We start from the raw sequence: 13,399 nt of genomic DNA on the forward strand, positions 1-13,399 counted from the left end.
CTTCTTGTGCGTTCGGCGATGCTGCAATACGGAATCGACTATCGCACAATTGTCTGGTACGCTATCTCCATATCTTGCATACAAGCTGTGTGTCGCAGAAACGTAAAAAATCGCCGTCACATAATAGGGCGGCTAGGAAGGGGGGCTTACTTGCCCCGGACGGACACCAACATGCTTTCCTAGACCGGAGCTTGGCCGTCGCCCGCTGCTGCCCCACCGACAAAATTACGTACTCCAATCCGCCATCGGCCCTGACAAGGCAAGAGCAGCCGAGATGGGAGAAAGAGGAAGAGAAAGGGAAATAGAAGAAAGGGTGGAAAATAAGAAAATGGGAACCGGAAAGAGAAAAAGTAATAAGAAAGAAAGAAAAAAAAGAAAAAAAAAACAATCCGACGCATCATCTACTTCATATTAAACTCTCGCTAGATTTATGGAGCCCAATGCGCTCACAATGCTTTTCTACCCTTGCCCTCGCACGTCCTAGCCTTTATACGCGGCTGATCTTGCTTCCCTTCTGCTCATCGTGTGCCTCCGCCTGGATCTGGATCGCCTCCTTCAACTTGGCCACCACTTCCGGCTGGCTGCTGAATGCCGTCTGCAGCAGCTCGTCCAACTCCCGCTCGATCTTGGCCACATTCTTGCCGCCGAGCTTACGTGACGTCGCCTCGTGCACCTGCCGGCCCCATTTCTGCGTAAAAGCCGTAATCGACCGTCGCAGCGCTTCGTCCAGCTGCTCGCTGACGTCCTGCTCTGTCCCCGATCCTGCTGCTGCTGCCGCTGTCCCGGCTGTCGACAGACTGCCAGACGCCGATGTTCTCTCTCCTGCCCCGGGCACTGCCCCCGACACAACGCCCGCGGCCCGCGACCAGAGCGAATTCCCTGGGATAAAAGTGCTGAAATAGCCCACCAGATTCTGCGCCATGCTCAGCGCATCCCAGATCTGCCCAAAGTGCTGCATGCCCCCGCTGCTGCGAATGTCGCCGATTTCCAACGAAAGCAGCTCGTTCTTCAGGATCAGCAGGTTCTTAATCATGAACAGGTCCCCATCTGTGCTGCTCCGGCTCGACTTTATGCGTGCCTCGGCCCGTTGCAGTGCCAGAATCGTTTCCTTAACAATATTAAACACAACAGGGCTGTCTCGTTGCTGCATCGTCGTGTTAGCATGAGGGAGGGCGTGAAAGAGATCAGAGATAGACCGGAACTTACGCAACGCTCCTTGGGCATGGCTTGATCGAACTTGACCAGCAGCTCCAGTGCATGTCGCACCGGTGGGTAAGCATTCGACGATGCGTGGCCATCCGCAGCAGAGACAATCTTCAGCGCTTCCGGCACCACCGGCGCTTTCGTGATCGTCTTTGCTATTTCCGCCTCAAACAGGGCGTCCGTAAATGCCCACAGATGTTCCGTTAGCAGCCGGGCTGCCAGTTGTCGACTGTGCGTTGCGAGAGCCGTCGTCTCGCCTTCATCCTCATCTTCGTCTTCGTAGTCCAGGAGAAGGTACTCATGTGTGATCCACCCGAGCACGTTGCAGACAATCGACAGATCGGCCGTTGCCGAGAGTGCCGTCTGCAGGTTCGTGGCCAGCGGCGCAATGTTGATGGCGTTGACAAGCTCGCCGCGATGTCCCCGTATCGCCACAAAGGCCGACTCCACCTGCGTGCTGTACTGTGGCTCAATGGCAAACACCCGGACGAACAGCAGCGACTCTTGGTGCGACCGCTCGAAACTCTGCTTGATAAAGTTCCGTGATGCCGTCTCGGTCGCTGTGCCTTTGGCTTCGCTGCGAAAAGCTTCCATCTCCTTGTGCACAATCGACCGGAGGTTCTGATCTCGCCAGCCCAGATATGTGCGGAGGAGATTGTTTGCCGTGTTAACGTAGACCGAGAAGCTCTGGCGCCCAGACCACGGCGCTCCAGCCTGGTCGTAAGACTTTCCCATCACCAGCTGCACGTTGGGGATCAGTGAGTATGACCCGTCCACTAGCAGCTCTTCAAACCGACCGTAGGCCAGCGCGTGTTGTGCCGACTCCGACTGGGTTGCTGCGATCTGCTTTGACAGCTCCGCCGTCACCTTCTCCAGCCGCGAGTTGAAGCCCACTTCGAGCAGATGCAGTGCCTTGGTCAAAAGAGATTGGTACCGCGCAAGGTAGGTTTCTGCATCGCGATAGGTCGGCTAAGACGTGTCAGTTCGGCCTGCACTCTGCATTCCTCCAAATGACCATGATACACTTACGTGTTTTGTCATGAAAGCAATACAGGCGTCCAGGTTGGACAGTATTTCCCCAAAGCTCTCGTCATCGACAAGGCGGCTTGCACCTATAGCATTGAGACGGCGCGTGACACCGTCTGCATAGGCGTAGTAGTAAAGATCCGTGCCCACCTCATCGGCCAGTTTCTCCAACCGCCGCTGCTCCGACAGGAGGTCGTTACACTGCGACTGAAAGGACGTTGTTTGCTCCTCAACAGCCCGAAATGAGTCTGCAAGGGACGAAAGCAGCTGCAATGTCCCGCTTGCGTCGTCAATCAGCCCTCCGAGGTGTCTCTCTGTCATTTCCAGCTGGTCTCTGTAGAGCCTAGAGAGGTTGTCAGCTTGGACCTTCACCAAAGCGGAAGGACGGTTGCGTACGTGAATTCTTGCTGGCTTGCGTCAAGCAGGTCGGCGTCGTAGGAGTCGAGAAGAGGTGGGACTTCATTCTGCAGAAGCCACTCGCCGTCCGCTCCTTCGACGCAAAGCGCCTCTAGTGTGACCACTCTCTTCTTTCTATGCTTTCTTCTGTCTTGCCTCTCCTTCTCCTTGGTCCCGTCTCGGCCGCGGCTGGCGGCTGTCTTCGCTGGCGCCCTCAATGTTGCTGCTTCTTCTGCTGCCGCCTTGATCGCTTTGATTCGCAAAGCTTCGTTTTTTAGCTCCGGGAAAGATCTCGCTCGCCCAAGCAGCGCCTCCGCGTGCGCCTGTAGCATATCGCTCTCCTCATCGTCGTCCGATTCTTCTTCTAGCAGCTTGTCGAGAGGCTCGACCACATCTGCCGATTGAGAGGTTCCCTACACAGCGGAAACCGGTGGTCAGAGAGAAGGTATACACCGTCGTAAAGAGGCAAACACACGTTTGGCTGTTGCAGCAGCGACTCTCGACGTCGATGTCCGGGGCCTTGGGCGGCATTGCGCCCGCGTTGCAGCTCCGGCACAAAGCTGTACCAGGAGTCCTCGTACATGGCTAGCACACAGAGGTGGGTCACAAAGAGGAAGACGTGGGTGGCGGGGCGGGTTGCCTGGTGCCTCCGGGGGCAAACAGACAGCGCAATGCGGATTGTCGTCTTTTGGTGGAGGTTGCGATGTCGACCGCCAGGGGACACGAAACATAAGGCACTACGGAGTACTCCGTACTGCGACTATTAAATATGGGGCTGCTGTCTAGTGGGGTGCGACTGCCCGCTTGGGAGCTAGGCGGTGTTGCCTCTTTCCTATTTTGTCATCCACAGCTGTCTTAGAAGATTCGACGGGGCAAGAACGATGGTTTTTGGAGAGAAAGATCGTAATGTTAATATAAATGGTGCACTTTGTGTCTGGAATATGGGTGTTCTCTTCTAATGAATTTGTATCCCATTTTCATAGTCTCAGCTACTGGCTTGAAACTGCACCCAGACACAAACACCAGAAAGCCATCTGCCAGATTTTAAAATGGAAAAGCTAAAGTTGTTGTAAAGCTCGATCCCTCGAGAATGATCGGGATTGTAAAGCAAATCAAAGAGGCTACTCAGTGCTACATGAACAATGATATTATTGGAGACTCGACTACGAAAATATTGATTGACAAGATCGAAAGAGAAATCGAGAGAGTGGAAACCAAGCTTGCTTTAACAACCGACGAGAAGGAAGTTTGTCGTCTCCAGATGGAAAGCATTCTACTCCGCTACAAGGTTGTTCACCTTCAGTGGTGTGAGCTGGCTATTCCCGAATGGTACCAATGGCTCCCTTCTTCGTCTGATAGGCAAACAAGCATCTAACTCAATTAGGCCACCGAACAAGACAGAAAGAGATCTCAAGTATATTCTAATATACTTTTGGACCGTAGCCGTCAACACATTCGGGATCGTTGTGCTGTTTATTAGGGCAGTACTGTCGAACTTGTCCCGTTGAAGAAAAGAGCTGGGTAGGACAATGGGGCGCCATCAAATCAGAGGACGGGGAATGCAACACTTTTCGCACTAGCAATTTACCAAGGCCTCCATAGCTCGCTTTCAGCAAGCAAACAGAATAGGAAGACAAAAAAACATCATTCCAAACCAGCGACGGTCTGCAATGGCCTCAATGCGTACAGCCACTCGCATTTTTCCTAGTCTGGCGGCGCGGCCGTTCCAGGCGGCTGTCCGGCGGGCGAGCACCATACCTGGTCGAGGACTACAGCGAGGTGGACGTCGACGTCGGGGTGGCGGAAGTGAAGCGCTGAAGCTGCTCGGCGTCGGCGCCTTCTCTGCCGCGGCATACTATGCCTACGACGCCTCTAGCGGCGTGGCAAAGGAGCAGCCAGTACCAAATGTGGTGATTCCCAAGGCAGAGGTGGAATTCGAGCAGGCCGAGAAGGCGCAAGGCAGCTCGCAGAATCGACAGATTAAGAGCAGCATCGAGAAACCGGGGGTGTTCGCGTGGGGATCAAATGTCGGGCGGGTGGTGGCGCCAGACTCGAAGGAGACAACGATCAAGAGGCCGCGGCGCATTGCCGCCTTGGACGGCCAGCTGCTGCGCGACCTGCAGTTGGACCGCGATCTCGGGGTGGCAGTGACGGAGAAGGGAGACGTGCTGCAGTGGGGGACGGCCTTCTGGGGCGAAAAGGCAACGGCCACCGAGCTGACGGCGACGATGACCGGCAAAGACATTATCAAGGTGGCACTCTCAAAGGACCGCGTCATCGCTCTGTCGTCCGGCGGGACGGTGTATTCGTTGCCGGCTTCGCAGTCAGACCAGCAGCTGGCGGCTATGTCCAGCGGAACAACAGTCTCGACCTCACAGCCTGCCTGGTGGCGACGGATCCTCTGGAACTCGGGGTCGACATCCATGCCGCCCAGCAGCTTCCGCATCATGACGCCCGCACTCTCGTGGGGCGAGCGAGTGGTGGATGTGCGTGGCGGACTGGAGCACTGCCTGCTGCTGACATCTGCCGGTCGTGTGTTCTCGGCCGTCTCGAGCCTCGTGTCCTACCCGGCACGGGGACAGCTCGGCCTGCCCGGGGTGACGTGGGAGACGCGTCCCAAGGGACCCCTCGACCAGCCACACGAGGTTCCGGGACTGTGCGGCATCGCCGTCTCCAAGATCGCCGCGGGCGACCATCACTCGCTGGTGCTGTCCAAGGACGGCCGGGTCTTTGCGTTTGGCGACAATGCGGCCGGCCAGCTGGGTGTCCCGGTGCAGCCCAGTGTCCCGTTCGTGGCCCAGCCGGTGGAGCTGCCGATGCAGAAGCTGTACGAGGCCGACGGGCTCTCGGAGAAGACACGACTCGCCCGGCCGCCTCGAGTAACGTCGATCGCTGCCGGTGGCGCGAACTCGTTCTTCACCGTCGATGCCGAGGCTCTGGTGGACAGTCCCGGTTCTTCTGACGCGGCCAAGCTACAGCGGAAGACAATTGCAGACACTTGGGCCTGCGGGTCGGGACTCTACGGCAACCTGGGCACGGGCAAGTGGACGCACATTTCGGCCAACGGCCCCAGCAAGGTCAAGGCACTGTCGGGCCTGGCTGAGTACAGCGAAGCCCGGGGCAAGACGGTGCCCATCGGGCCAGCCAGCCTGGCCGTCGGTGCGACGCACGCGGGCGCTGTTCTGGGCAACGCCACGCACGTCTCGGCACCGTCCAGCACAGAACCCAGCTGGGGCTCCGAGGTGCTCTGGTGGGGCGGCAACGAATTCTACCAGCTGGGCACGGGACGACGGAATAACGAGTGCGAGCCGGTGCACATCGGCCAGCTGGAAGCCGCGGCAGCAGAGCTGAAGAAGCCGAACGCGGAGATGACGGGCCAACGCGAGCGGCTGGAACTCCTCCCACGAGCAACAGTGCGGCTGGGCGAAAGAGGTAAGGGTCGGAAGGTCAGCACGCAGCAGCACATTGTCTGCGGGCGCTTTGTGTCCGCCGTGTACTTGTCGACATGACGGGCGGGCGGCAGGCAGCGACATCGGAGGGATTCGGCATTGGGACGGTATTCGGCTGGGCCTCCGTACTCCGTACTATTAATATGCTGCCAGTGAGGGGAGAGGGGTACGAGTGTTTCAATCCTTTGGGCCCGAGTGCCTATTTCGCAAGGCCACGTGACACGGCCGCCTGTGAGCTGGCATATGATCGACTGTCGCATCGCCTAAAATTAGGGCCGACAACCTGTTTTTCGACCAGAAAGCCACCCTCTCTACTCTGCTCTTTGCCTCCGCCATCTGTTCTCTGCCTTCTCCTCCCTCCCACATGCGGGTGATCGCCGTCCGTGGCAAGAACGCATATTTCCCCCACGTGGCGGCTATCTGGCTGCATCCAGTTGCAGAAAGCCGACGTCCCCCAGCTGCCTCAATGTTAGCGGGCCTCCCAACAGGCTGTCCGGGTTAGCCTCGGGCACGTCTGACAGGGGGAAAGCCCGCTAACGCAGCCTGGCACGAGATCGGGCGTCTCGAATGTGGGGGCAGTTCTGGTCACTGCGCAGCGGGCAAAAAAGAAACGAAAAAGAGAGTGACTGTCAGCCAGCAACGCGGCCTCTCTTGCTCCTGTCACTCGTTTGTCACATCTCATCCGTTCTGTCATTTTCATCGTCCTTCCGTCTTTGTTCGGACTGTCTGGCCGGCAGTGGCAGCCTCATTGTGCTGCACTCGATCGCTTCTCGGGGCCTCGAACATCCTTTTGCCACCGCTTCTGTCTCTCGGCCCCATGGATCGCATCTCTCACTTTCGGCGCCACAAGAAGGCTGCCGCCACTGCGACGGCAGCAACAGCAGCAGCGGCAGGCTCTACCCCAACGGGAACGATGGTGAGGGCATCCACAGAACCGACAACGTCGACCCTGCCGGCGGAGAAGACATCTACACCCAAGACAGCCACTATCGCGGCCAGCGACTTCGCAGTCCAAGCGTCCGATGACACTGCCAGCATACACCCCGGATCGCACATCATTCCACCATTCTCTCCCTTTCGTCGCGCTCGACGCTCCTCACCACAGCCGGCGACAGGTCCGGTGCAGGGCCAAGACGTCATCCGGACACAGCAGTCATCGCGACCATCGCGATCGTCTCGCTCACCCTTTCGCGACCTCCTTCGCCCGTCTACGAAAAGGTCACGTGAGTCGCCACCAGGCAACGCGGTCACGCCCGTGTCTCAGCCCGAGTCGCCAACGACAGCACTGAATACCCGGTTCCAAAGCATTGTACTGCCAGTGAAGGCGGGCATTTCTCGCCTCTCTACCCAGAAAGGGCAGCTGACCCTCGACCGACCAGCACAGGACCGCAAGCCAAAGCTGCCTCCTTTTCTGGACATCTCGTTAGAAGGTGAGCCCGTTCTCCGGCCAGGCTGATTTGGTCACTGCTTCTGCTAACGAGAATCACCCAGAGATCGACCGCAGGTTTCAGAAGATTCTCTGGCACGAACACAGCCGGCTGAAAGAGTCCATCGTCGCGCCGGCAGGACAATGGGCGCGCGTGACGGGCAGCCACCTGCGGGTGCTCGACCGCTACGCCAACATACAGCCGTGGGACCGGAACCGGGTACGACTGCAGGTGCCACCGGGTCGCGTCGACTACATCAACGCATCACCCATCGTGCTGACGACGACGGCTGCAGCCGCGGCCGCGCGGCCACCCGACCGCTATATCGCCATGCAGGGGCCCAAGAAGTCGTCAGTGGACCACGTGTGGCGCATGGTCTACGAGCAGCTGCGGTCACCAGCCGTCATCGTCATGCTGACCGAGACCCACGAAGGCAGCATGGAGAAGTGCTATCCTTACTACCCCCAGCAGCCGGACGACCCGCCTATGCTGATCAACCAACACGATGAGTTCGGCGATGGCTTCCGTGCCAGCGTGCGCTGTGCTGCCGTCGAGGAGCTGCTTGACGGTGCCATTGAGCAGCGCCGCATTTTGCTGCGCATTCACCACAAGGCCGTCAATCCCAAGTCGCGCGTGCCGTCGCCGGCAACCGTGACAGCAGGTGGCGAGACGGCTGCAAAATCATTACCAGATACAGACGGGGGCGAGACAGCCGTTCCAGCTGCGGCCGCCGTGGCCAACGGAGGAAGCGATGATCTCGGCAGCAGCTCTGGTTCTGCTGCCGGCCTCTCATCGTCGTCGGTATCGTCGCCTGTCGGGCCGGAGACCGATATGGATCTGGAGGTGGCGATGGGCTCGCCCGAAATCGACTACGAGGACTATGAGGATGAGCGGATCGTGTACCACTTTCTGTACAAGAAGTGGCCCGACTTTGGCGTGCCGGCGCTCGCAGACGTCGACAGTTTTTTTGCCCTGATGCGGCTGTCGGCCGAGAAGAACGCAGACGTGGACAACCCACGCATCGTGCACTGCAGCGCCGGTGTGGGCCGATCAGGCACATTTATCGCGCTGGAGCACCTGGTGCGTGAGCTGGACGCGGGCGTGTTGGAGAACTGCGACAGCGCGGACGAGGCCGGCCGACTGGACGAGGTGGAACAAGGCGACCGGAATGCCGGCGAGACCGAGTTTGCGAGCGAGGCCGGCGAGTGTGCAGCCGAGGCCGACGACCTCATCTTCACGACAGTCAACCAGCTGCGCGAACAGCGGCGGACAATGGTGCAGGCGGACTCACAGTACCACTTTATCTACCAGGTGCTACGGAAGCTATGGCTCGAAAAGTACGGCCTCGGCGACGGCGACGGCGATGCGGAAGAGATGCAGGGTCTGGAAGAGAGCACAGGACCGGGCGACGAGGACGACGATGTCGCATCATCCGAGCCGGCGCCGAAACGGCTGGAGGTCGACCCTTTTGTAGCGTAACAAAATTTAGTCTACGTTTTCTCTTTTCTCTTTCCTTTTTTTTCTATTTTTTTCTATTTTTTTTTTCCCTTTTCCTTACTATGCTTTTTTTTACTAATTCACTTACCCTGTCCTCTGTCCCCCTTTCGTATTTTTCTCAAGCGAGGCGCGGCAAATGGTTGGCTTCGGATAATTTATTGTTGCATCATTGCTGCATCCCCCAAGCGACAAGCTTTACACATACGATAAGATACCACAGCATTGCATAGGGCGGCAGATGATTGAGGAGCCCTTTGGGGCGCTAACAGACAAATACAGCGAAGCATTGGCTACCTTCCGTTTGTATTACACGCTCGGTGAAGTTTTTACGCTTTATGCTCCATGTTTTACGTTATGCTTTAGCCTCTTTACGTTTTTCTACTTGCGGCCATCCTGTTAGCAGCATGCCATGCTACCACGGAATCCCATTATTCCAGAATTGTTCCGCGCCGACACGGCCGTTCTCCTGTTTCGGTAACAGATCTGCAAGGTGTGTCAAAGTGGCCTTCGGTATGGTCGGCTGCATGAAGCCTCAGAAGTGACAGCAAAAGTCGTACTCCGTACTCCGTACTCGTATTCTGTCTGCATGCAGATCGACGACAGAACAGCGAGGCGGATTCGCGCACCAATGCGCGAATCCGCCCAGAGCACGGTCCCGGACACAAACCGTGGGCGCAAACATGGGCAAAACAACAGGTGGACAAATGCCATGGAGAAGGCCGAGACGCCGTCCCGCCAGCGCCGTCCGATGGCCTTCCGCTTGCGGTAAGCCTGCAGGCTGTGGCCTCGTATATTTGCCCTTCTGGGCATCCGCCATGTGTGGGAGGGGCCCGTAGTCCTATGTATTTATTACGATTTGATGGGCTGACTGAGCCCCGAACAGCGATTTTCCTCTTTGAGAGATAGCGGCCGAAGCTCCAGTGGTTTTATTACACCACAGGAGATGACCGAGATAATGTGCTAATTTGACAGCTCTAGACAAGGCACATGGCAGACAAGGGTAATCGGACAGACCGCGACGATGCGGCGACCTGGCGCTCGTCTCCGTACGTCGTGTTGCAGGTGGAGACGCCTCTCTCTGGCCAATTCGTTCGAGAAGTGCCCTAGAAGCCCCCTCTTGGCCGTCCCTGGCGACCAGGGGCCCAATTTATCAAGATTTCGAGTGTCGTCACCTGTCGTGTTCGGGCAGCATTGGCCCTTGCCTGGACTCGTATATGGAGAAGGGGAAGACGGCCGGAGAGGATGGCGATCGGACATTCCGCCATGCCGGGCAGCCAGACAGGGTCTCGATGCTGGGGGAATAAAAGGGGATGCCAACACAGTTCCTGCTGCGGCTGGCATCGTTGCGTCTGTCCCGGCCGCCGGGGAGGAAGGGAATCCATCTCTTCATCTCGGGAGAACGGCAGCAGAGAGGGCTTAGCAGGCAAGATTGGACGAACCGGTGTGGCGGCGATGGCGGTGGCCACATTAACAGCACGACGCTGATTGGCCCAGAACGGCGATGGACTGACGACCAGAAGCAGCAGCAGACTCCTCAGACCTTAAGACTCCTCGTCCTCACAAATCCTTCGTAATGCATTTCCGTACAAAGGAACAGCCAGCAAAAACAGGTCATGCGACCGGCTGCGGAGCACGCGCTGTGTCCGCTCGCTCCTTCCCTCTCCTTCCTCCCCTCGCCTTCCCCCCTTGCACACACGTTGCAGACATGGCCTGATGATCAGCGCCGTCAAGCCAGGCGCCGAAACATGCTCCATTACAGGCGGTGTACCAAAGGTATCTTACGAGCCGGCCGGGCCTGGCCAATCTTACGCTGCTGTCGTGCTGGATTCGTCCTGGGAGGATGCCGGATTGCATGCATGGTCCTTTCCCGTCGCAGCCGACACGGTCGCCCGTCTGCAAATCTGCAAACCCTTGCGCGGCGGCAAGAGCGATGGACGAAGACGCGACTCCCCGCGTCTTAAAGGTTCCCTGTGTTTATGCTCATGCTTATGCTCATGCTCATGCTCATGCTCATGCTCATGCTCATGCTCACCTTCACGTTTATGCGTCCGTACACGGACGACTGACCTCGACAGTCTGAATTGCCCCTAGCACTCCACGCTCGGTAAGCCTGTTCCTGAAGCAGGCTCGCCGCATGTCCACTCGCACTCGTACTCGCAGACCGGACTAGACTCATAGCCGCCTCCACACCCGACACTACGAGCACCACCCCAGGCATGCTGTACGATAGCTTTGCGCACAGCTTCCCGCAAACAGGAGGCCGCCATTGTTTCCCCTTCTAAGACAGCGAAAAAGAAAAGAAAATATACACCAGAATGTTCAGTGGGAATGTTCCACACTCACCTTTCTTTTTACCGAGATTCACCGCATAGATGCAAGCAGCCCAGCGGTTCAGATCCAGACTCGGCCGTTCGCCGGCAAGAGCTGCAAACCGGCCATGGACCAAAGCCCGGAAACCAAGGAAGCCCCGGCCAGGACCCTTGGACCTTGCACGAAAACCATTGGATGCCGATGCCGTTAGTCGTCCCAAGACCTGACTCTAGTCGTTTCTCAACGGAGACCGTGCTCTCCGTACATACGAAGGATCTCCGGTGAGCGGCCAGAAAAAAGTGGTAGTGGAAACAGCTCATACGCTCACCCGCACCTACGACTATTCCCATATTCCCAATCGACCGGCCCCCCTTCTTCGATGGGTCCTTTCTTTTTTGTCAATCGGCATACCCTGACTGGGGCTAAACATCTCCACATAGCGACCCAGAGAACAAGACTCTAAAGGAAAAAGAACTAATCGTCGGCTCTTTGTTATTAAACACCCGCAGGGAAAAGCCAACCCCGCCCTGCCGGCTTCTATTTCGAAATGACCTGCAGCTACTCGTATGTAAAAAAAAAATAAAAAATAAAATAAAAATAAAACTAGAGTACGAAATCTTTACAAATTACCCGGCAGCACACCACCCCTTGCAGCTACGTTCTTTTGTTTCTTCTTCGCATTGCCTACAGATCTCCTCTGCTCTGCCTGATAAATCGGCCTTTCCGCCCCCTCCCGTTCTGGCTCCTTCCCTCCAGATTCGCATCTTGTTACACCAAGAAGCTCGGTCGAACCACCCGGCTCTCGCTTCTGATCACTCCTTCCCTTTCCACCCGGCTTAGCTTCTCCAAACCCCCCGCCTTCTTGCTCCGAATCTCGCCTGTCTATTCCCGTTTGCCGGGACTGTTCCTATCTCCTGCCAAAAAAAAAATAGCTGCCAGGGCCAGGAGTATTAACTACAACCCGGCCGCGGAAGCACCTGCTTGCCTTCCGGTCACTTTCCACATTCCGCCCTTTTAAGCCCGAAGCATCACAGCTCTTCAGTCTCCCCTCACATCACACCGTTTCTGCGCGTCCAGCAGAACCTCTCAGCAATTGCTGGTCTTTTGCAACTGATGAGATAGCTGGGCGTCTCTGCCATGACGTCGATTGTAAGTCTTCAGTCTTCAGTCTCACCCGATTCTGCGCCCCAACCCCAATTTTCTATCCTGCTTTCGTCATTCGTCACAACCACATTTGTCCTTTTGTTCTTCCAACGGGATTTTCCCGTCTCCCTCTCGTCTCCCTCTCGTCTCCCTCCTTCCTCCTGGCCTCTGCTCTCGGACGGGGCCACTTCGACAGCCGCACGCAGCTGTCCTGCGTGCTCAGACCCCCGGCCAATATGACACGACTTCGCCGGCACCCTATTCACGACATCGAATCAACGCTCGCGCCACATTTCTTTTTCTGCCATTGCTGTTTTGTCTTCCTCTTCCGGCCAGCCGCCCTCTCTATGTCGCCCCATCTGCCGCTTCCTTGTGGGACATACATACACCCCACGCCACCTCCCTATCTCTGCCGTCTCACCGCCTCTCACCTTACTGAGAGCCTTACCCAGGGCGCACGCTTGTGAGCCTTGTTTTGAACCAACGAGCCTCTCCAACAAGGTCCGTTAGCAGCTCAAACTGCGGCATTTGCAGCTGCGCCGCTGCTGCTACACAATCACACGCTTCACAACATGCCGGAGGCAGCCATCCGCTTCCTGTTTCTCAGCCCGTACACAAACCCAAATGTGGCGTCTGCTTGGCCACTCGTTTGCATCTCATCAAACCCCCACTTGTGCTCCTATCTCCAACAAACAACAGCTCTTCCCCCCGGTCCGCTCCCCTGTTCTGTGTCCTCATATTGCCCCCACTCTCTGCGGACAACCACTACGACGTACGTCGCAGAAAACTATATCGAGGCTCGACGGCCAGCTATCATGGAGGGTGGCCAAACGCATGTTGCACGCGCCTCGCCCAATATTAGCAGGGCCACAAACGATATCTGACACTTTTGTTTGGTCCATGGGACTTCCCGAACAACTCATCACTCTGCGCGCTGATCCCACCCCA

The 13,399-nt window shown here is 57.1% G+C and overlaps 4 protein-coding genes across 4 annotated transcripts; 3 read left to right on the plus strand and 1 right to left on the minus strand.

Annotated features, from left to right (window-relative positions):
• Positions 1–487: 487 nt before the first annotated feature.
• On the minus strand, positions 488–3,208 carry CMQ_1973 (golgi complex component; the record flags this gene model as incomplete). Its single annotated transcript, XM_014314899.1, has 5 exons — positions 488–1,144; positions 1,207–2,172; positions 2,233–2,563; positions 2,626–3,038; positions 3,101–3,208. The coding sequence occupies 5 exons, from the start codon at positions 3,206–3,208 to the stop codon at positions 488–490; spliced, it is 2,475 nt and encodes an 824-aa protein (XP_014170374.1).
• A 1,087-nt stretch (positions 3,209–4,295) lies between these two features.
• Positions 4,296–6,134, plus strand: CMQ_1863 (mitochondrial protein; the record flags this gene model as incomplete). Its single annotated transcript, XM_014314789.1, has 1 exon — positions 4,296–6,134. One exon carries the CDS (start codon positions 4,296–4,298, stop codon positions 6,132–6,134), a length of 1,839 nt encoding a protein of 612 aa, XP_014170264.1.
• A 757-nt stretch (positions 6,135–6,891) lies between these two features.
• CMQ_2053 (protein-tyrosine phosphatase 2) lies at positions 6,892–8,980 on the plus strand (the record flags this gene model as incomplete). The annotated part of the gene is made up of 2 exons (XM_014314979.1): positions 6,892–7,504; positions 7,566–8,980. The coding sequence occupies 2 exons, from the start codon at positions 6,892–6,894 to the stop codon at positions 8,978–8,980; spliced, it is 2,028 nt and encodes a 675-aa protein (XP_014170454.1).
• Positions 8,981–9,626: 646 nt separating this feature from the next.
• Positions 9,627–10,105, plus strand: CMQ_1918 (uncharacterized protein; the record flags this gene model as incomplete). Its single annotated transcript, XM_014314844.1, has 2 exons — positions 9,627–9,763; positions 9,982–10,105. 2 exons carry the CDS (start codon positions 9,627–9,629, stop codon positions 10,103–10,105), a joined length of 261 nt encoding a protein of 86 aa, XP_014170319.1.
• Positions 10,106–13,399: the final 3,294 nt, after the last annotated feature.

This window comes from Grosmannia clavigera (assembly GCF_000143105.1).
Source record: "Grosmannia clavigera kw1407 unplaced genomic scaffold GCSC_168, whole genome shotgun sequence".
Lineage (NCBI taxonomy): Eukaryota > Fungi > Ascomycota > Sordariomycetes > Ophiostomatales > Ophiostomataceae > Leptographium > Leptographium clavigerum.